General features: G+C 43.6%; 1 protein-coding gene across 3 annotated transcripts in view; it reads left to right on the top strand.

Annotated features, from left to right (window-relative positions):
- The first annotated feature begins 6,613 nt into the window (after positions 1-6,613).
- MCOLN3 (mucolipin TRP cation channel 3) overlaps positions 6,614-24,118 on the top strand; it is a 29,376-nt gene continuing 11,871 nt past the window's right edge. Inside the window, exons 1-6 of one of the 3 annotated variants that reach the window (XM_055340723.1) lie at positions 6,614-6,768; positions 10,109-10,338; positions 14,075-14,242; positions 18,551-18,704; positions 20,891-20,975; positions 21,057-21,153. In XM_055340723.1, the coding sequence (XP_055196698.1) occupies positions 10,111-10,338; positions 14,075-14,242; positions 18,551-18,704; positions 20,891-20,975; positions 21,057-21,153 (732 nt within the window). In that variant the 5' untranslated portion in view covers positions 6,614-6,768; positions 10,109-10,110. Of the gene's footprint in view, positions 6,769-7,921; positions 8,104-10,003; positions 10,339-14,074; positions 14,243-18,550; positions 18,705-20,890; positions 20,976-21,056; positions 21,154-24,118 lie in introns of those variants that run through there. The other 2 variants (XM_055340722.1, XM_055340724.1) reach the window with 2 other exon arrangements.

Raw genomic sequence — 24,118 nt, 5'->3', positions numbered from 1 at the left:
AATCATTCAAATAATACTGTCTCTAAAGTTAGAAAATTGTATTGGGAGCCTAAATTGGGTACTTTCTGGATAAGAGACATCAGGCAACCTATTAAACACTCTATATCTCAGTTGTACATCTGCAAAATCTGGGATGACAATGCTTTCCTCAGAGCCAAGCCAGATAAATGTTGAGAGCAACCACATTGCTACCATAAGGGCCATTTCTGCAAAGACATGAAACTTCACACCAGTGAATTAGAAATAGGTTGTCAGTTAGTCCAGCTTTCCATACCAGGAGAGGAAGAAAATTGATTCCTCTCCACCAAGTAGACAGCATCTGATCTGAAAATCTACGTTGAATATTTTTGTCACTTGGTATGAGTCACAAGGTTTAACCAAAAGGCAGTGCTCCCAGCTCTGAGTTCAGCCTGTCTGAATGTTTAAATTTTGAAAAGTTTAATATGTTCTCCATAAGCTGTTTAGTTTGGAAAATTGTGTTAATAAATTATTTCAAATGTAAAGAAAAAGTATGCATGTTTGTTAACAGAAATCAGTTTTGCCATATTTCCATTAGATATGTGATGAATAAATTTTTAACGAATATTATTAGTATGAAGGGACACCAAATTATTAACCTATCCAGGTTGCCCACAGATCTAAATCTGTCCCCCTTAGCACTGCCATAAAAAGGCCAGCATAGTGAGAATGTGGTACATCCTCAATGAATAGTTGCATCAGAATTGATCTTAAATTCCATTCAATTTACAGACATTGACTCTGCCCTTTGGTGGTGATTAAAGGGAGATCTGAATATTCAACATTCTACTAGACATTTCTACTTGAATGTCTAATATACGGTTATCTAAAGTGTGGCCCCTGAGATCACAGCCAGCCAAGAAATATTTGTTACTAATCCACCAAAAGTTTTTACCCATCTGCAACAAAAATACAGAAATTAAAAGTTCTTAAAGACTTCAGAGCAACTTGATGGAGTAACTACTTTATGTTACATATGAACAAAATTGAAGTTAATATTTTAAATGTCTTTATTTCATTTTCTAGTAACTTATTTGTGCCGTGTATTATGAAAGTATCAGCCTGTGAGAGAAATGGAAACAAAACCAAATTCCATAGCCCCCCGACAGTCTGAGAAGCACTTAGTAGACGTCTGAAGCACACGTTCACAAAGAACTCCTGATGCTCCCCACCCGCCTGCTCATCCTGCAGTGGGCTTCACCTCAGCTGATGGCAATACCATCTCTACAGTAGCTCAGACAGAAATCTAGGAGTCGTCCTTGACTCTTTTGCTTTTATTTTTTACCCTTTGGGATATATTTAACATTGCAGCCAGAGGGATACACTTTTATTTTTTTTCTAAAACCTAATTTTTAATAGCTGCATAATATTTCATCTGGTAAATCTACCTTAATGTGTTTAAGAATTTTAAAAAATGTATTTAAGAATTCACAATTGTACATTAAGGTTGTGTTTTATATTTTATATATGATTCAATGAATATTCCTGGTTTTTGTTTTCTTTTTTTTTAGGGATACGCTTTCAAAAGAGAAGACAAATCATGCCAGTCCTCTGTTTAAAACCCTCCAGTGGCTCCCATTTCACTCTACATGAAAGCCAAAGTCTTTACAATGGCCCATGGTTGTGATCCAGCATAACCCAGCCCATTCCTGGCCTCATTTCCTACCATTCCTTCCTGGGGCTCACGCTGCTGCAGACCCACTGGCCTCCTTGGGGTTACCTAAAAGTACCAGGTACTCTGCTGTTTTACATTGGCTGTTCCCTCTGCTGGAATACTTAACACAGATAACTTTTCAGTCTTTGCTAAAATGTTAACTTCTCAGTGAGGTCTATCTCCACACTATTTAAAATGGCATCTTCTCAACATTCCTCATTCTCTTCTGATTATTTTTTAATTTTTTTTGAAGATTTTATTTATTTGTGGGGGGGAGGGTCAGAGGGCAAGGGAGAGAATCTCAAGCAGACTCTGCACTGAGCACAGAGCCCATGGTGTTTGTGTGTTGGTGAGGGGTGGTGGAGGTGGTGAGGGAGTAGTTGTGATATCCCAGTACCTGAGCTAAAACTAAGAGTCTAGCACTTGAGCCAGCCAGGTGCCCCCTCTGACTTATTTTTTTCCCCCACAGCACTGATTACTTTCTAACATACTCTATAATTTACTTATTATGGTCATTGACTGGGTTTGTCCACTAAAATGTAAACTCTGCAAGGGCAGAAATTTTTGTCTTTTTTACAGCTGCGTCTCCAATGCCTGAATCTCTGCCTGGGAAATAGAAGATACACCATATATATTCAATAAATGATTTGGAACAGCCGCTTTGGAGAGTAATTTGGAAGCACCTATGGAAACTGAAAATGTAAATAGCCTATAATCTAGCAATTCTACTCTTGGAATATTTACCCTAGAGAAACTCCTACATATGTGTATGAGAGAATGCTTCATGGATGTTTACTGCAGAATTTCTTTGTAAAGGCAAAGGATAGAAATTACTTAAATGTCCCTCAGTAGGAAAATGCATAGTGTCTTGCTTTAGTCAATAAATTACCATAAAGCTGCCGAAGTAAACAAACGTGCTTGGATATAGCTCAATCAAAATGGTGAGTTAAACATTGAAGACTACAAAATAATGCCATCTTTGTGAATAAAAATATGCACAAATTATTTCTACTTATTATGGATACACATATGTGAGAAAATATCACAAATGAACAACTTATGATGATTTATACCAATTCATGACAGAAGGTTACTTTTGGGAAGGAATGGTTAACTTTATAATGTTTTATTTCTTGTAATAAAAAGCCTGGAAATAAATCAAATGACATGTAAAATTTGTTGTATTTGGGAGCTGTATTTTAGTTATTTTTTGTGCTTTTCTGTTTTTTAAATTTTCTTAAAATTAAAAAATTGTCTTCTAGACCATAAGATCTTTAAGAGCATAAATGTTATTACAATATTATTGACTTTTCTCTATGCTGTACTTTTTATCTCTATGTACCATCTATTGATTTTGACAAAGATGACAAAATAACGTAGAGAGGAAAATTAAACCTTAATAGTCAACATAATAATATTATTGGCTCAAAGGAATATACTGACATCAAGTCAAAAGGAAGACAGGAAATGCTGACATGCTGAGTTAAAGATTAAGGTCAACATTTCTGGAGAGCATGACAGGAGCACATTAGAAAGCACCAGTTAAGATCTAGTCAATCTTGCTTGTTATTGTTGCCATGTTATAAGTGTGTGTTCCTGGTCTTGCTAGTGAGTACTTCTTGCAAATAAAATAAACATTAACATGTTTATATACATAGAATACATTGTGCTAATCCTCTGGATAGTATGGTATTTCAAGAAATAACAAGTTTCACAAGAAATACAATCATTATGTTATACACCAGAAACTATTATAACATTGTGTGTCAACAGTACCTCAATACCGAAAAAAGAAAGACATAACCAATTACCAAATCAGTGAAATATTAATTTCATATTAAAAAAAAGCAAAAGAGAAAAAGGGGAAAACATAAATTGACCATATATATCTATATCTGGATTCTTTAGTCTGTTCCATTGTCTATATATATTTTATAAGTCTCTTTTCATGAATACCAAACTGTCTTCCTTATATAGCTTTATAATAAGTCTTGAAATCAGGTAAGGTAAATTCTCCAAATTTGTCCTTATTTTTAAAAAATGCTTTGGTTATTCTTGGCTTTTTGCATTTACATATTCATTTTAGAATCAGCTTGTCAATTTCTACAAAAGAGCTTTCTGGACTTTTGACTGAAATTGGGTTGAAAGCATAAATGAATTTGGTGAGAACTGATATATTAACAATATTGACTCTTACAATCTATGAACATGGTTGATCTTTTCATTAATTTAGATCTTCCAAAAATTAAAAAAAATCAATATTTACAAGCACATGAAATATGCCAGGCACAGAATTGGGTGCTTTACATGTATACTATTAATTAAAATTCTATCATTCCTTTCATTGGACAGATTAAACACAGAAGGAAATAGGGAGGTGGAGAGGCTCAGTAATTCCCCACAGTCAGTAAATGGAATGAAAGGGTTGGGCCCCCATTCATTAGACTCCATTTTCTATTCTTCAATTTACTTACCTCAGCTCCAACTAGGGTTAAGTGAGGGCCACCATTTATGCCTGTGAACCTCTCTAAAGTTCAGATTGTTCCTGAACAATCAAGCATTTCAAACTCCCACTGTCGTAAGGACTTTACTGTTATGATAAGGAAGTAGTATTAAATCATGTGGAAGCATGTGGGCATTACAGATTAAATTATATTTTCCAAATTACACTTGAGAACTGAGTGTGCCAATTGCCCACTTTTTAATATCTACCATGTTCACAGCACCTGGGATCTGGGTTTATGAACAGCATAAAATTCTTGTGCCCCATTGCAAGAAAAGCTATTTCTATTTATTAATTATCCTTGCAAACTGGTTTAGGATTTTTAAAAGGTTTTATAAAAGATCTGATAGCTCTTGATATCGTTTTGAGGCATTGCCTGTTATGGGTATTCAGTGACCTTTACAAACTTAAACGTGCCCCCCACTCCCATCCCCAGTAACTTAAAAAGCAATTGCAACAAGCCGGAAGTGGTTGTAATTAAAATTAATCAGAGTTCTGATCTATTTCTGACAAGCAGTAAGCTCAGGTTTAATTTTTAAAAAGAATTCATGAAGAAAAAGGTCATAGTGGTGTTGGACCCTGGCTCACGGGTGCCAACGTGGCCCGGTGGACGCCCCAGAGACCCAGACCCCAGACAGGCAGATGCAATTAGCAAGAGGGTTTATTGAACGTTTGCGCAAACGGGCTCTCCGCCTCCGAGGAGGAAAAGAGCCCCGATTAGCAATTACAGGGATCTTTTAAAAGGCAAAAGGAAAGAAACTGCCTAAAGACAAAAGAGCCGCGGGAGTCGCATGGCATCCAGGTTGATTTTGGGGAGGGTCAACATGAACCTATTCAGGCACATTCCAATCAGGGTGTGGGGGGGGAAACGGTTTTCTTATTGTAAACAGAATGCTTTTAGTTGCTAAAATTTCAGGAAGAAGACTGGATGGGCTGCCTCTGGATTAGGGCTGGCCCTACTTACAAGGGGGGGAGGTTTCTTCAGTGGGAGATGTAGTCGTAAGGAAAAAAAGAATGGATGACACTTGGTAAGGATGGTAAGGCGGGCTTTATTTAGGGCCATCCAGAGAGTTCTGGGGACTACTGCAATAGGACTTTACGATGGGGTGGGGGTGGGGGGGGGTTAAGGCGCAACTCCTACTACCACGTGGGCAAGTGGAAACTGATGGGAGGAGGGGAGGGGCCAGTGAATGGGAAATCACTACCAGGAGAAAGCAACAAGGTCGTTTTGGCTAAACCCACCTAGCAGGATTCTTGCTGAAAACAGCCCAGGCGGATCAGACTTCACCTGGGGGCGGGGGAACGACCTAGTCACTCGTTGAGAGCCATCGGATATTGAGGATGTGTGTGGGGGGGTGTTTTGGTTAAGCTGACTTAGCAGGGCTCTTGCTACAACTGGATTTTAGAAGCAAATGCAGAGATAAGCCAGGAGGGTTGTTAGCAGCCTGGCTAATGTTTGGCCACGCAGACAATCCTTGTCACGACCTCAAGTCTGTCCGGCCACATTCCTTCTGAGAGCTTCCCAGGGCTTCCTGTCCCAGCGCTCGGCCTCTAGGCATCCTGAGATCAGTCTGCACGCACGCAGTCCTGCAAAGCCCAAGGCCTAGAGCACGTATGAGGCTCCGGTTTGGAGTCTTGCACTGGGTGATTCCCCCACGCGGGCCACGGAATGGACTGCGCGCAGGCCCCCCGCGGCCGGGCCGCCCGCACCCCCGCACCTGCACCCGTGCGGCCGGGCCGCCTGCACCCCCGCACCTGCACCCCCCCGCACCTGCACCCCCGCGGCCGGGCCGCCTGCAGCCCCGCACCTGCAACCCCCGCACTTGCACCCCCGCGGCCGGACCGCCTGCATCCCCGCACCAGCACCCCCGCACCTGCAACCCCCGCACCTGCAGCCCCGCACCTGCATCCCCGCACCTGCACCCCCCGCACCAGCACCCCCGCACCGCACCTGCAACCCCCACACCAGCACCCCCGCACCTGCACCACCCCCCCCGCACCTGCACCCCCGCGGCCGGGCCGCCTGCAGCCCCGCACCTGCAGCCCCGCACCTGCAACCCCCGCACTTGCACCCCCGCGGCCGGACCGCCTGCATCCCCGCACCAGCACCCCCGCACCTGCAACCCCCACACCAGCACCCCCCGCACCTGCAGCCCCGCACCTGCACCCCCGCACCTGCACCCCCGCACCTGCACCCCCGCACCAGCACCCCCCGCACCTGCACCCCCGCACCTGCAACCCCCACACCAGCACCCCCGCACCTGCACCCCGAGCGCCGCGAAACCCGAGCCGGGCTGTGCGGCCTGTTTGTGGGATCAGGGAGGGGCGTGACGGGGCTCAGGGACGCGCGCGGCGCCGGGGGCCCACCCAGGAAGGGCGGGGAGAGGAGTGGGCGCCAAGCGGAGCGGCTCACCAGCCGCGGGGCCGAGCGGGGAGGATGTCACCGGCGGCAGCTGGCGGCCGCGGGACCCGCGCGCGGTGGGGCTGAGCCGGTCCCGGGGCTTCGGGAGCGGCCCGGCTGCCGCGCCCCCTGCGGCGGAGAGGACCCGCGCCCGCCGCAGGGAGTCGAGCCCGGCGCCGCCCGCGGCATCAGGTGTCGTGGGAACGGCGCCCGCGGCGAGCGGGGGGACCGCGATGAGGCGAGCCGTCGGCCACGCGCAGCGGGAGGGTCGGGGCCCCGGGCGTCGGCGCCATGGAGGGGCCCCGGGGGCCGGCGGGGTGCGAGCTGCAGCGCGTGGGCTCCGCGCCCGCCCCGCAGTCGGCGCAAGGTCAGGGGCCCTCGGGCGGCTGGGGCCGGGCTGGGGCCCGGGGGGGGGGTCCGGGCGGGGCGGATGGACGCTCGGGCGGCGGGGGGCGCGGCGGGGGGCGGGGGTCCGGGCGGGTGTGCGCTGGGGCGGCGGGGGGCGGGCGAGGGTCCGGGGGGGCGCCCCGGCGGCGCAGCCCGGAGGCTCAGCTGCGACCCCCGCCCGGCGCGAGGCCCCCGCGAAGCCTGAGTCCTGGGGGGGGGGGTAGGCGAGCGCATGAAGCCGCCCGCGGCCCCCTGGCGCCGGGGAAGACCCGGGAGGGCCGGGGCCGAGCGCGTCCCTGCGCAGCCACAGCCTCCAGGCTCCAGGGGCCCCCGGGGGGGGGGAAGGAAACCGGGCCGCAGCCGGGGCCTGGGCGGGCGGAGGCGGACCGCGCAGCCCCCCGCGGGCAGACCCGCGCCTCGGGGACTCGGGGGTCGGCGTGGGAGCTGGTGAAAGGCAGAGGGGAAGGGGGCTCCTGGGGCCCAGGCGCTTAAGCGTCCGCCCTCGCGGGAGGCCGGCTCCCCGCCGCACGGGATCGAGTCCCCGGGGCTCCCCGCCCCGCGGGACGGTCCGCGTCCCCCCTGCATCTGCGGGCTCCGTCTCTCAAACAAACAAACAAATCTTAAAGAGAAGAGGAAGAAAGGCGGGAGGGAAGGAAAGAAGACTTCGGTGTCTGGTGAAGTGAGAAAGCGCTTCTGGAGAAATTCACACACTTGTCGGCTGCGAGCTCTTTTATTCACGCACATTCCCGGGCTTCCTCCCCGGGGGGCCCCTTGCGGGGTGGGGGGGGGGTCGGCGCTCCTTCCGCGGCGCGCGGCCTGACACTTTGCAGGGTTTTTTTAAAAAGGATTTTATTTATTCATAAGAGACCCAGAGAGCGGCGGAGCCACAGGCGGAGGGAGAAGCAGGCTCCGTGCGGGGAGCCCGACGCGGGGCCCGATCCCGGGACCCGGGGTCACGCCCTGGGCCGAAGGCAGGTGCTCAACCGCTGAGCCCCCCGGGCGCCCCCACTTTGCAGTTTTGTACGGTGCGCGCCCCGAGGCGCCTCCTCTGTGCCTTGGCAAAGCTAACGTTTGCAGCTGGTGGTGCGTCCTTGTGAACGACTCGCCGCGCCTCTGGGGCAACCCGACGCCCTGTGCTGGGTCAGTTAGCTGCGGGTGGCTCGCGTCCTCTTTGCTCCCGTGGGTTACTGTTACACGCGTGCCTTGTTGGTTTCCACTTTACTTTTTCCTTGTATCAAAAGAGAAAGGGCTTCTGGGTCCTCCAAAACGTAATTTCCCAACAGCTTTTATTATTACCAGCCTCACTGCTGCTGGTGGTATTCATGTGCAAGTTTTGATTTACGGTTTTAAGATCCCATTTGAATCTTTAAATGCTGCCTTTTGAAGAAGGAAGTAAAATGTTCTTGAATGGAAAGCCTAAGGAATTGATAGCTTTTTTCTCTCCCGTACGGTGTTGCCTCATACTTTGCACTTTGAGACATAAGAACCGTCCTTGAAGGAGTTCTGTCATAATTATTTCATTTTGAAGATACGGCATGTGCTTATTTTTTTATGCCACTGTAAACTGTTTTATGCTTGGCTGACTCAGCACTGCCCTTGTTAATCTTTTCATTAATTAAGATTGTACAAACTTGCCCCATAGCTAGTTTTGATGGCTAATAATTTTATCTATTATTTGGAGATGTCGGGTTTGCTAAGAATGGTTGAATCAGAACCAAAAGTGGGATTCTGTATTTGGAAAGCAGTGTGATACCTAAACAGAGACTTGTTAGATGCTCTATTACTATAGTTCGACTCCCTCCAACCCCCACCTTGATTTCTGAGTAGGAGTCACTGTAAAAATCTCCCATGGAGCCGGCCTTTCTGTTCTGTGTGGAAGATCTCAACTCTCCCAGGTGGTTTGGGGTATTCTATTTTGAACAGGTTTCCATAATATTAAGTAATCTGAGTGAAAATCCAAGGTAAGTCCCCACTTCTGGAGTGACCTGTTTGTCATTTTGGACTACAAAGGCAATAAAAATAGCCCCATCCTTTTCAAAGAGACAAGAGAAGTAGTAGATGGGAGGTACTTTGGAAAACAAAATGTACTACATAATATTAGGCCTTCAATAAAAATCATATACGAGTGATTGGGATTTGGACTTAAGTTGAGCTTCTGCATTCCCCTTTGGGGAGCAGTTAAGTTTCCTGAGCCTCCACTGCCCCTTAAGAATCTTGTTTCCTGTTTAGGAAGTTGACTTGGCTGTTAAGGCGATAGGGGGCGTGAGGCTGCGTGCTCAGTGTTGGACTCTGTGCAAGGGGTTTATTTGCATTTTTATTTAATAAGAATCATATGAGGATAGGTATTGTTATTACCCTTTTGCAGAAGAAAAAGCTGAGGCTCAGAGAGGCCGAGTGACTTGCCTAGGGTCACAGAAGTGTCAAGCCCTAGAACCAGGATCACATACTAAACATGGCCTTAGTTCCCTACACCACACCTTGCTACCTTTAACTCAGTGTTTTTTTTTTTTTAAAGACTATTAGAGAGCATAAGCAGGGGGAGGGGCAGAGGGAACGCAGTCTCCTCACTGATCAGGGAGCCCAAGGGGGGGTGGGCACTGGATCCTAGGACCCTGGGATAATGCCCTGAGCTGAAGGCAGGTGCTTAACCAACTGAACCACCCAGGCACCCCTAACTCAGCAGTTTTAAAGTTATTTTGATAATCTGATGAAGCTTTAAGTATCGCTGCGGGAAAAATGGCCATATCTTCATATATACAAAATTTTGCATTTAATTTCTGGGGCTACCTACCTTCTAAAACTCTTCCATAGGCTTTCAGGTCACCCTGCTCTAACTGTATCTGTTACTGAATGAGGCACAGAGTGTATACCTGCCATCTAAATGTCCATATATTCCTCTACCAGTAGAAGCAGCCCATGAATTCAATAACTGTCAACTGAGCGAAAATTTACTTAGTAACTGAAACAAAAACAGGACATGTTACATTCTAGTGGATTCTATAAACATCTAAAGTGCAATTTAGAACAATGGTGTATTTGAAACCAGATCTTTTGTTTGCGCTTCTTCAACTATCCTACTATAGCAAAGAATAAAGATTAGTGCCTTTAGTTACAGAATGTAAACAATCTTTTTTTTCTCCCCCAGAGATGGCAAATCCTACAGTTGTTATAAGTAGCTGCAGCTCTCATGAAGAGGAAAATCGTTGCACTTTTAGCCAGCACACATCGCCCTCTGAGGAGCTTCTGTTAGAAGACCAGATGAGGCGAAAACTCAAATTTTTTTTCATGAATCCTTGTGAAAAGTTCTGGGCTCGAGGTAGAAAACCATGGAAGCTTGCCATACAAATTCTAAAAATTGCAATGGTGACTATCCAGGTAAGCATCTCAAATCTCAAGTTTAGCGAAGACCTCTTTTAGTTACAGAGGAGTAAGAACAGTTGTTTTCTTTTTTTTTTAATTTTTTTTATTTATTTATGATAGTCACACAGAATGAGAGAGAGGCAGAGACATAGGCAGAGGGAGAAGCAGGCTCCATGCACCGGGAGCCTGACGTGGGATTCGATCCCAGGTCTCCAGGATCACGCCCTGGGCCAAAGGCAGGCGCTAAACCGCTGCGCCACCCAGGGATACCAAGACAGTTGTTTTTTCTAACTCTGAACTGTATGTATAATGGAGAACAATAAATAAGGAAACACACAATCTTAAACCCCTCTCTCTGCAGTGTTTGTGAAAGAAGACTGGGGTTTTCCCCTTTTTTCCCCTTCTTATCTTTCCTTAACGATTTTAGTTGCATAATAGAATCAGTTTTTAGGAAAAGAAAATTTTAATATTTGCTTTTTAATAAAGAAGCTGAAGGTTTCTAAATCAGCCATAAAAACTAGTGGTTGCCCAACCAGAGGATTCTTTTCCTTCCTAGTTTCCTGGGAATCTCTCTCTCTTCAGAAACTTTAAAGGTTTCTGTTGAGGCGAGTGCTTGGATTCTCATAGCCCTATAGTGGGAAAATGTGGAGTTAACTATAAAGGAGTGGCATAGGTAGTGAAATATGAGACTTCATTTTAGGAGAGTTTGAATCTCATTTCCTTGACATTTTTTCTTTATCAATACTGATTGTGATTTACTCTTGTGAAGATATATTTTCCTACTGGTGAGAGTAATTATCCCATTTCACAGATGAGAATACTGAGGCTTAATGAGGTAAAATAAAGAAGAGTAGAGCTGGGATTCAATTCAGATTTTATTCTAAGACCTGTGTTCTTAATTACTCCTAAATTTTTTAGAGAGCTCATCTAACCATCTTCTGTTTCCTAGAGTGGTCAGGAAGAAAAGTGACCAATGGTTTAAGATATTAAGGCTGTTAGTAATAAGCGTATAGAGGCATTTAGGTACATTCTTAAAAGGAACTGAGGGTTTTTCTTTTTTTAAAGATATTATTTTTAAGTGATCTCTACACCCAACATGGGACTTGAATTTACAACCCGAGATCAAGAGTCATATGCTCTCTGAGGGTTTTTCTTTTCTTTCTTTAAAAAGATTTATTGGGGGGGGGGGGACAGAGAGAGAGAGAGAGGGAGAGGGAATCTCAAGCAGACTCACTACCAAGCATGGAGCCCAACAGAGGGCTTGATCCCACAACCCTGAGATCATGACTTGAGCTGAAACCAAGAGTCTGTCTCTCACCCAAGTGAGCCACCCAGGTGCCCCGGGTGATGTTTCTTAATTGTGGTGTTTCTTTAATCTGTATTAGAACAGCCAAACAAATACTACATAAAGACTTTGTAACTGAGCAAAGAAGTGTCACTTGGTGACAGGTACCCTCTTCTCAGAGGGAAGAAGGTAGACTTCCTGTTCATTTGGAGATTTTGTGTCTGCAGGAGCAAAAACAAAGATATCTGCAATGATGGGCACCCTCCTAAATGTTCCCTTTCCCCACAGCCTGGCACAGTCTCGGGGTTACAGGGGTTTTCTCTCTGCCATGGGTATCCCTTGAGGTCAGGGACCATTGCTTCTGCACTGCATCCTTGGGACCCAGCTCAGTGCCGGCATGTGGGGGGAACTCATTGATAATTGGTCTTTGGGAATATTCTGGAGGCTTTTTGTCATCAGCTTCATTAGATGCCTTGGCTGTCATCTTATTGGGATTTATATAGGACACTTGGCTTAAAGAGGCTCTTCAGAGATAGAAGTCCAGTTAGATGGGGAGCACTGACATGTGTGGGGTGCAGGGCATACATCACAAGGAGAGGTGAAAAGAGAAGAGATTTTTGTGCTCTATTTCACTCCAGTCAGACTCTAGACAACTCTGTGTAGCATGGTAGTGTGGCTAGAACTTGGATTCAGTCTGTTAGACTTGGGTTCAGATTTTGACTATACGCTTGGTAGTGATGTGACTTGAAAAAATTATTTAATTTCTTTGGGCCTTTATGTGCCTATCTATAAAATGGGATTAGTATGAAGGAAGTTCCTGGTATGGCACATAGGTGCTCAGTGTTGTTACCTTTTTCCGTATAAAATACACCCTGCCTCACTCTGGGATCCAGAGTGTATGTTCTAAACTTACAGTGTGTGTGTGGTGTGTAGTGTGTGTGTCAAAAAGAAAGTGAGAGCAAGAGTGTGTGGGAGAGAGAAGGAGGGGAGGGAGCAAGAGAGCAAGAGATTGAGATGATTTCGAAGGAAAGAGAAGGTGAAAGAGAATCTTGGAGTAAAGTTTCAGGTGTGATGGAAAGCGCTGATGTTAATATGACAGTGTAGCAGTTAAACAACTTTTTTGTACATGAATAACCGAGTTTCATGTAAAACTCTGGGGTCAATCCCAGATAGTAAGGATACATTATGTTAATATCCTTTAATTTAGAGATCAGTTGAAAGAATGTTTTTATTTTTGGTCTTATTGTCACAGTTTTGGTAACTGACAATTAACTATAGTGATTTGATAAGAGGACTTAGATTTATTTAAGACATTTCTTATATTGCTTGTACACCTGCTTCAAAACCTTCTTGGTGTCCTGCACAATTCATTTAAAAAAATCTTCTACTTGGGGCACCTGGGTGGCTCAGTGGTTGAGCATCTGCCTTTGGCTCAGGTCGTTATCCCAGTGTCCTGGGATCAAGTCCTGCGTCAGGCTCCTTGCAAAGCGCTTGCTTCTCCCTCTGCCTATGTCTCTGCCTTTCTCTAAGTGTCTCTCATGAATAAATAAATAAAATCTTTTAAAAAAATCCTCTACTTGCTGTAGAAGAACCCTGCACCATCTGCCTCCAGCTTTTCTGCTTTTTTTTTCTTGCTGTTCCTCCAGTTGGATTGTCCTGGGATCCTCAGTACCCACCCCCCTCAAGTGCGAAGTTCCACTCTACCTTTTTAGCCTCTTTCCTGTGCTCCTTAAATGTCCCCACCTGAGTTATGTACGTACTTCAGGGGCTCGCTCTTTCTTTCTTTCTTTCTTTCTTTCTTTCTTTCTTTCTTTCTTTCTTTCTTTTTTATTGATCTCATACTTGTGATCTCCCAATATAGTTTTTTAAAAATATATTTTATTTAAATTTAATTTGCCAACATATAACACCCAGTGCTCATACCATCATCCCAGTGCCCTCTCATTGTTTTTTTCTTAAGGAAACCTTTCCATTTCTTTAGGTACAGTGACCTTGCTTCTCTAAACTCCTAAAGAAGGGGATCCCTGGGTGACTCAGTGGTTTGGTGCCTGCCTTCGGCCCAGGGTGTGATCCTGGAGTCCCGGGATCAAGTCCCACATCAGGCTCCCTGCATAGAGCCTGCTTCTCCCTCTGCCTGTGTCTCTCCCTCTCTCTCTGTGTGTCTCTCATGAATAAATAAATATAATCTTTAAAAAAAATAAACTTCTAAAGGAGGACTTCTCTGAGCTAAAGCTTTTGATGGGGACAGCAGCATTAAGTAAGATCGTACGTGAAAATGTGCAAAACCACTTTCTTTCATTTGAAAACTAGAAGCCTACCTTATCCTCAAGGCCAAATTAATTTACAGCTACCAAAGGTTTAATTTCTGTTGAATATTCAGGATCAATTAGACATTGACTCTTGAATAAATAAATTGACCTTTTATTTTCTTGTTTTTGTCACTCCCTTTTCCTCTTTTCTTTTAAGCTGGTCTTTTTTGGGCTAAGTAACCAGATGGTTGTAGCTTTCAAGGAAGAAAACACTATAGCATTCAAACATCTCTTCTTAAAAGGATATATGGACCGAATGGATGACACATATGCAGTGTACACACAACGTGATGTATATGATCAGATCATCTTTGCAGTGAACCAGGTAAATCAAGTATGTGTGTTCTTACTTTGGAGAAAGAACAGACAGGGAAGTTGTTAGCCATGTACACAATAGAAACTGACATTCTATCGTAGAAGGGTGAACGTTTCTGTGGTGATATGTATAAATGATATGCATAAAACCATCGTAAAATAATTTTTAAAAAATATCACCATCAAACTGTGAACCTAGAAATTGAGAAAAGCTTTTGTTTAGTAACAGAGAGACAGAAACTTTAAAGACTTAATTAAAAAAATCAGAGCTTTGAGCATGAATGCCTCAAAGATTTAAAATTATTAACCATGGCCCTGGTTGTTAGTAGCCATTAAGTCTTGGGAGTTTATACTTTCAGGGGCCCTTAACAAATAATGAGAATATTAACTTTGCAGAGCACATATAGCAACTAAGACCTGAAAATTCATTTAAAAAAATAAGGGCTTTGTGTCAGACATGACAATGATTTTATTGTAATATTGATTCACTGCCCCCCAAATAAAAATTATTATAGTGTGATTATAGTTCTTCATTATCTAGAGATAATCTGCACTGTGAGATAGTAAATTGCTAGAATGACATATCTGTTTATGGCACCAAGGCTTTCTGTTAACACTTGGATTGTGTAAACTGGCCAGAAATCTACAGTAATGGAAGTAAACTGTGTAAGTTACTAAACAGAACAATGGATCTGTGTGAAAAATTTCTCTGTCAAGGCAGAGCTGCAGAGGCAAGTGAGGACAGACACGCAGCCTGATTAAAGCCCCTGGAGGCCACAGCCACTTGGGGGCCCCATTGATCAGTCCCACAGGTCACCTGCCTTCCAGCCATAGCTCCATATTCCTGTCCCAGAGTCCTGTGACTCAAGCTCCAGGACTGCCCTGTAGTTGGACACAGTCCTGCACTTGCCCCTGACCATCTAGCTCTTACACAGACCTCCACAAAGAGTCTTATTAGGTCAGCAAGGAAGTTTGGCCATAGCCAAAAAATGTTAGCAAGTTACCTGCAGTCCCCTTGCACTTTAGATCTTTTACGTTTCAAGATCTTAGAAAGTTTAAGACATACAATTTCTGTGGTCAGGAGGTTTGTATCTTTAGGTAATTCCTGTGAGGATTGCTTCAAAAACAGTGGGCACTCAGAAGGGCTAGGGACCTCATACTCGTATGACTCTACTTCATGACCCCTGCCTGTCTTTCCAGCTTTACTTCTCATCACGCACCATCGCAGGCACACTGTTCTACTTGGGACCTTACCACATTCAAGATCTTTTACCTTCTTTTTCACTTAATGGACGGTTTACCTCTAACACCTTCCCACCCCCAATATAAAACTACCAATTTGGCTCTGAGTAGCTTTAGCAAGGCTTAATACACTTATTTCCTTGAATAGAGAATAAAACCCTCAAAACCGAGTATCTCCACTGTTATACTACTTGCCCCCTACATGTAGGACATAATGCTGCTTAACAACTTATGCAGCTTCCTTTTATTACCATAGATTTCTGGCCCCTTCCCCCAGTCCCAGTGCTAACAGAGAGCTTAGTGCTGTAATTATATATCCTGTCCTAGGAGTTTACCATCTCACTGTGAATTGGTCAGTTCTAATAATGAGGAGCAACTATTGCATTATAATAATTTTTACCTTATCATAAATTTGACAAACATTTGAATACCTATTCTATGCCTACTACTGTTTTAACTGCTGGGGTTGGAACAGTGGCCTTGATAAGTTCCTTGGCCTGTGGAATTTACATTCTAATGCAGGAAATGGATTTTAACAAGTTCAATCAAAATCATTTGGTTTCAGATACTGATGAGTGCTATGAAGTAAAATTAAGTAGCATAAGGGCATTAACAATTGCCTTCAGGTGGTCAGAAAAGGCCTCTCTGAGGCCTGGAAGTCTGGGGAAGACTATACCAGGCTGAAGGAGTAGCAACAGCAAAGGTTCTCGAAGCCAGAAAATGATAGGTATGCTTGAGGAAGAACAAAGGAGGTGAATATGGCTGGGCTAGGTCTGGTCTCTCAGGGCTTTTTAGGCCCTGGAAAGAAGCTTTGAAATTTATTCTGAGAGAGACTGGAAGCCATGGGAGGGCTTTCAGTAGGGGAGAGACTTCAATATACATTAGCAAAGGCTAGTATTTATTCTCCAAATGTTTAGTATCTGTTGTGTATCAGATATTGGGTTTTGTTTTTTAAAGATTTATTTATTTGAGAGAGTGTGTGTGTGTTTGTGTGAACGGAGGGAGGGCGGAGGGAGGAGACAAGCAGACTCTGGTGAGCCCAACGTGGGGTTCAATCCCCAAATCCAGAGATTATGACCTGAGCTGAAATCAAGAGTCAGATACTCAACCACCTGAGCCACCCAGAGACCCCTCAGATACTGTTTTTGATGCATGGGTACTAGTGACCAAATAGACAAGTCGAGGAAATCATATTTTAATAGGGAGAGATAAGCAGTAAATAAGATAATAAACAAGGATATTATTTGTCAGTTGGTTATAAGTATACTATATTAAAAAAAAAAAAAAGCAGCAGGCAGAGTGAATGAATGGAGGTGGTCAGGAGAGGCCTCTCTGGTAAATGACAGGTGGACAGGGCAGACCGGAGTGTGGGGAGACATGCTGTAGCCATCTCAGGGAGGAGCCCTCCAGGGAAAAGGGGTAGCATGAACAGAGCATAGAACAGTTTTGTGTTTTGGGTATTGCTCTCCTAAGTGCATTACATGCATTAATTTCACTTATTTCTGTAACAGTCTCATGAGTTCCATATGGAGACTAGACTGTGGTGAAAGGCAGATGGCAGGCAGGAAGACCACTGAAGAGATTCAGCTTGTCAGGGTGAGAGATGAGGGGGTGTGGACAAGGGTGAGAGCAGTGAAGGTGATGAGAGGCAGTCAGATTTGGGGTATAATTTGAAAGTAATGCACAACTTTCTGATGGACCAGAAGCGGAGTATGAGAGAAAGAGGCTAAAGGATCATCATTCCTAAGCTTTAGCCTGCAAAGCAGAGAGGCTTATGGAGTCACTGATTAAAAAGGGCATTTTCATGGAAGGAGCTAGTTTTTCTGTTGGCACATTTATGTTTGAGATATCTCTTAGACACCAGAGGTGTCCTGCAGGCAGAGTCCTACCCATGTATGGAATTCAGTGGAAAGGTCAGGAGATGTAAATTTGGAAGCCATCAGCATACAGATAATGTTTCAACACGGGACTGATTGAGATCACTTATGGAGAGAATGTGGATGAAGAAGTAGAGGACCAAATCCAAGGGCATTCTGAGACATAGAGTTTGGCAGGAGCAGGATTCAGCAGAGGAGACTGATACTGTGTCCCAGAAGTCAAGTGGAAAAGTATCCTTGGAAAGCACTAGGCTGCATCAAACACATGGACAGGCTACGTTAAATAAGAACCATGCCTCAGATGTGATAAAATGCTGCTCTTGGTGGGCTGGATGAGGCCTAGCTCAGCATCTATCCCATAAGGCTCAGATTATAAATGATTTATTTCATTTAATTTAGCATGTTTCACATGCATTGTTTCATAGGATTATTTATCTCTGTATCCATCCCATTAAATTAATTCCAAAAGATGGATACCTATCTTTGTATCACTAATTGTGCCAAACAGCATTGTTCATGGTAAGCTCTGAAACACTTTTTTTCTACAGAAATCCATTCAGAGTTTTAAGTTGATGATTATTCCTAAGTACCATAAGATCCTCATTTGTAAAATCACATTTTATTTTATTTTATTTAGAGGACTCCTTGGGACAAGGGAATATTGCTGTGGAAGTGACTAAACTGTGTTCTTGCAAGGATAAAGAAGAAACAGGTTTTTGGGGGGAATTATTTTGCATGTTAGCTTCCTATACTTGCCCTTTCCTACCTATATTACAGCAGCAAAGCAGAACCCTGACCTTACAAGAAATAGTTCAGAGATAAAGTTCGTATTCACACTGAATGTAAAAATCAGTTCCTAAACATAGTTCTTTAAAGAAGGAAAGATCCACAGAGATGATGTGCTGTAAGCCTTTAATTTTGTAGACAAGAGACCAGAGGTTCAGAAAATTTGTGACTTGCCCACACTCATAAAAATGAGACCCAAGCCCAGAACTCTAGTTTGGAAGTACTCTTGGCTGGCTGCTGTCCTGGTGCCCATGATCATGTCCTGTGCTCTGTGTATCACTGTGAATGTGAATGTCTCCACCTAGGACGCAGGTTGGAACCTGCCCATTTCACAGGAGGGGTGAGTAAAATCGTGGCTTCATTTCTGTCTGGCTGGTGTTCCCATCCCATTTTGTTTCTCTTTTCCGTTGAAGTACTTGCTGCTACGCAATACCTCGGTTGGGAATCATGCTTATGAGAACAAGGGGACGGAACAGTCTGCTATGGCAATCTGTCAGCACTTCTACAAGCAAGGAAACATCTGTCCTGGAAATGATACCTTCGACATTGATCCAGAGATTGAAACTGGTGATGTTCTTCAAAAGACTAGAGCTTCTATTTTTTAACTACTTGATTCATACTTAAAATCAGCAATTTCATCTCTGAAAATGTTCATTTGGTCAGTGCTATTAGGTCATAGCAAGAAACTATGTAGGATTTATTATGTGTTGGGTACTGTGACTTTACTGTGACTTATGATTTTAAAAAGCAACAAGAACAAACCAATAAGGCAAAATATGTTATTATCCTCATTTTATAGAAGAGTAAAGTATGGCTCAGAGTTAAGTGATATGGTCCAGATGGAGCTAGTGAGAGGTGGTGCTGAAATTTGACCCAGGCTGTCTGTGCTCTTAGGCACTATATTCTTAGCCTCTGTGTTCCACTCCCTCTTGCACTGGATAAGCCAGTTAAGTACACTTACCCTTACAAAACATTGTACCTGCAAATTCGTCATGCATATAAAACTCCCTCCCCTCAACTGCTCTTCTCTACTTAATATCTTTTTTAATCATTTATTTATTTTTTAAGATTTTATTTATTTACTCATGAGAGACAGAGAGAGAAAGGCAGTGACATAGGCAGAAGGAGAAGCAGGCTCCATGCAAGGGAGCCTGATGTAGGACTCAATCCTGGGACTCCAGGATCATGCCCTGGGCTGAAGGCAGGCGCTCAACTGCTGAGCCACCCAGGTGTCCCAACTACTTAGTATCTTTGATGGTTGGTTCGAGAAGGATCCAGAACCAGGACTTAGAATAGAATGGCTTTTTATATATATATATATAATTTTTTTTTTTAAGTAGGTTCCATACCCAGAGTGGAGCCCAGTGCAGGGCTTAAACTCACAACCCTGAGATTAAATTAGCTTAAGTCTTTAAGTTAAAAGTTAAATGTTCAAATGCTTTTAACAATAGTCACTGGGATATTTTTTGGAGGAGGATAGTAAAGGGTTACAGTACAGATTAGTGAAATCTTCTAAAATACTGTCTTCCTTTTTTTTAAGTGCTTAAGGAGAAATAATATTTTTAAAAAATAGGTCCCTTGGGATCCCTGAGTGGCGCAGCGGTTTGGCGCCTGCCTTTGGCCCAGGGCGCGATCCTGGAGACCCGGGATCGAATCCCACGTCGGGCTCCCGGTGCACGGAGCCTGCTTTTCCCTCTGCCTGTGTCTCTGCCTCTCTCTCTCTCTCTCTGTGACTATCATAAATAAATAAATTAAAAAAAATTAAAAAAATAGGTCCCTTAAAATCAGAAAATTTTATCTTAGGTACTACAAGTGCTTCATGTTTAGGATACAAAAAAGAGAGAAGAGACTCAAAGTTTAGGCTCACAGAGGCAGGAAGGAAGATAGCATTCTATAGAAGACTAATGTGAGAGTTCAGGTCTCCTACCCCTTACCCACTCCAGAAATGCTGTAGCCACTTGTGTCTTAAAAATAAATGACTCATTCAGTCAGAGAAAGACAGTTCTGTGGTTTCACTCATATGTTGGAATATAAGAAACAGTGCAGAGGACTATGGGGAAAGGAGGGAAAACTGGGAAGAAATGAGAGGAAGACAAACCATCAGAGACTCTTCACTCTGGGAAACAAACTGAGTGTCGCTGGAGGGGAGGTGGGTGGGGGGATGGGGTGGGGGTGGGGTGACAGGGGGATGGGTATTAAGGAGGACATGTGTTGAAATGAGCCCTGAGCCTTACACCCAATGGATGAATTACTGAACTCTACATCTGAAACTAATGATGTACTATATGTTGGCTAATCTAATTAAAATTTATTTTTATTTTTTTTTTCTTGTTAAAAAGAAGCAACTCAGAATTCTTCACCCAAATTGCTTCTAAGAGCCTTTTTAAAATTTTTAAAAAAGATTTTATTTATTCATTCATGAGCGACAGAGGGAGAGAGGCAGGGACATAGGCAGAGGGAGAAGCAGGCTCCATGCAGAGAGCCTGACATGGGACTCGATCCCGAACCCTGGGATCATGCCCTGAGCCAAAGGCAGATGCTCAACAGCTGAGCCACCCAGGTGCCCCCGAATTAAAATTTAAAAAAGAAACAACTCATTGTAACCAAGTGGTACTGACGTTTAGCTTTTAAATCTGAATTCAGAAGAATAGTAGAATCGGAATATCTGGTCTTAAACGCTCTATCCTTTCAAGATGCAGGTCACTTCTTTATTTTAGGCTCTGTGCGTGACGTTGTGCTCCTTTCCATGGCAGAGTGTTTCTCTGTAGAGCCAGCTGAGCCTTTCCACGTCGGAACGCTGGAAGAAAATAAACTCAACTTAACGCTGGACTTTCACAGGTGAGGGAGGCAGGTGGGAGGGCAACCTCTGTGTCTGCGCGCGTAGGTTTCCGCTGCACTAAAGCCTCCCCTGTCCCCTAGACTCCTCACGGTGGACCTGCAGTTTAAGCTGAAGGCCATTAATCTGCAGACCATTCGGCATCACGAGCTCCCTGACTGTTATGACTTTACTCTGACTGTAAGTGTGGGCTGGGCTGAATTTGGTCCCAGTCCCTGAATTTTTGAAGAAAAATTGTTTGACTTAGTTACATGCTTCATCTACCTGTGTTAAAGCATGGTCAAATGTATGGGATGTCTGCACTTGAGTGTGCAGAGGGGAAGCGTTGGTATAGCTGCCTTTATTTCGTGATGGTACCTCGTTTACTTGTTAATTATCCTCTGTACCTCATTGTAGGTTCTGGGAGGACGGGGCCTATGCCTTGTTCGGTGCCTGGCACAGGGCAGGTGTTCAAATACAAAAGGAGCAGAGGCTTCTGGGTCCTCTATAGTTGGCCCTTACCAGTCTGTAGCTGTCAGCTTAGGGTCATTGCCAAGAGTTCCTGCTGCTGAGGCTCCTGACTCCTGTGGCTTATTGTTTGCAGTACCTTCCGTGGGCTGTGTCTGGATGCTCTGGCTCCTCCACCTTCAGACACGCTGTCGCATCTTTGTTCTCTATATTCCAGTGGCACATGGAGCTATTAATGCTCTCTAGAGAGCACAGGATGCCTCTCTTGTGAGTTGATCACCTCATTAGGCTCAGGGTCAGTAATCCAATGCTGAGTGGGGCATATGTGGAACTGCATTTGATACAACTTGCCTTCATACGGTCCAGATTGCTGTTGCTTCGGCAGTACTTCGTACCAGAGCTACGTTCATGATATTCAACTAATTGGCTATGAGAAATCGAGTTTTCAGAGGTTGAGGTTAAAAAAGTTTCAGAATATAGTATAATTAATAATTATGCATATCATTTAACAGGAAAAAACACTAATACTATGACTATTTTGTATTAGGCTACAAGTTTTGATCCTAATATTAGTCAGGAAGTTATGAGTTTTCAATATTACTTGATTTTTTAAAAAATTGAGCCACTGCCCACAGTCTTCTCCCTTGCCCCTCCTCTCCCTTACCACCCCCTGTACCGCTCTCAAACTGAGAGTCACCTTTCAGAAGTTTTATCATTCTCACGGCTCAGTTCAACTGATCTCCTCTTTGTGGATTCTTTTTGTGATGCTTCAGATAGGAACACATCCTATGCTCTGAACTCCAGGGTTTTATTTTTATTTTTTTAAAGACATATTTATTTATTTATGAGAGAGAGAGAGAGAGAGAGAGAGAGAGAGAGAGAGAGAGAGAGGCAGAGACACAGGAGGAGGGAGAAGCAGGCTCCATGCTGGGAGCCCGACCTGGGACTCGATCCCGGGACTCCAGGATCGCGCCCTGGGCCAAAGGCAGGCGCCAAACCGCTGAGTCACCCAGGGATCCCCCTTTGGTTTTGTTTTTATATTTTAGGTAGGCTCACCCACCTTCTCTTTTGTTTTGTGCATTTCTAGGCTTTTATCATCAACTCTACTAGATTGAAAGCTCCTGGAAGGCAGGAATCATTTTACTTAATCTCTGCATCCCTCAAAGCACATAGTAGATGACTCAAATATTTGTGGGATGAATAAATGAAACATTTGTAAAATGTAGGCCCCTTCCCATGACTCAGTACAGTGATGAGAGCAACCTGGCCTGTTAGCTGCTTGCAGCTGTTCTGTTTTTCCTGTTATTGCAGATTCAACCCAAGCTATGCCTGTGCGTTGTGGATTTAGTGTTGTGTCTCACAGAACTATAGTAGAACTGATGCCCTAGAGGGTGGTTTAATAATAGTTCATGTTTACTTATAACTTTATGGTTATAACTTTATGGTTATAAATAAACATGAACTGGGGCACTATATGCTGATTTAAAATGCAAGGGCTTTGGAATCAGGCAACCCTAGATTTTAATCTAGTTCACCAGTTAGTAGCTTATAACTTTAGGCAAATTACTTAATTGGTTTGAGTTCCAGTTTTCTCATTTGTTAAAACAGAATTAATGCCCACCTACCTAACAAAGTTGTGAAGACATCTATCTGTTATTTGTCTATCTAATATACTTCATATATATGAAATATATAAAGGACCTCCCTTAGTACCTGGTATATAACAGCTATTTATGAAACTTTCCTGGGTGTGCCTGTAATTTGGATTCATCATGTAAAAGTAATGCATTAACATTCATTCATAGTGGTTTAACATATTCTTGCATCATATATTTTGAAACTATTAGGTATATAAACATCTAGGATTCTTGTATTCATTTGAGGAACTAACTCTTACATCATTATGAAATGGTACTTTTTATGCCAGTAATATTCTTTGCTCTAAAATCTACTTTGTTTGACTTTAATATAACTACCCCAGCTTTCTTTTAAGTAGTGTTCCCCACTCTTTTGATATTAAGGTATTTGCATCTTATGTTTAAAGTGGGTTTCTTTCTCTAGACAACATAGAGTTAAGTCTTGCTTTTTTCTGTGCTATGTTTTCCCCACTCTTTTGATATTAAGGTATTTGTGTCTTTTTTTTTTTTTTTTAGGTATTTGTGTCTTATGTTTAAAGTGGGTTTCTTTCTCTAGACAACATAGAGTTAAGTCTTGCTTTTTTCTGTGCTAATCTGTTCTTAATCCCATCCATTATTTCTTCTTTGTTTGAAGAATTGAACTTCTTTGGAGCCCTCCTGAGATGTGATTGACATTGAGCCAAAGTGTATTTACTCAGCAGATATTTAGTGAGCACCTACTATTTGTAAAGCCCAGAGACTGTGTGGGGAAAAGTATGGGTTCTCCTTAGCAAAGATTTCTGACTCATTCAAATAATATGAAGCATCTTTCCTTTGTGAGGCCATGGGCTGGGTCCTCCAGCAGCTGTGGAGGTATGCGACACTGACAACACTTTAAGTTGCTTGTCAAGGAAAGATGCTTACAGTCCAACATGAGAAACAGAGTAATCAGACTCACCAAATTTATTTGAAAATTTATATCTGCAGGCATATCTGGTTACCCCACATGAAGAAGCTTGAGTAAAACTCATTTAAATGGCAGACTTTTTTGTTGTTGTTTTTTGAGATTGAGAACACAAGTG

Source organism: Nyctereutes procyonoides, unplaced genomic scaffold, assembly GCF_905146905.1.
Source record: "Nyctereutes procyonoides isolate TBG_1078 unplaced genomic scaffold, NYPRO_anot_genome, whole genome shotgun sequence".
In the NCBI taxonomy this organism is placed as follows: Eukaryota; Metazoa; Chordata; class Mammalia; order Carnivora; family Canidae; genus Nyctereutes; species Nyctereutes procyonoides.
This window is presented reverse-complemented; position numbering and strand designations above follow the sequence as displayed.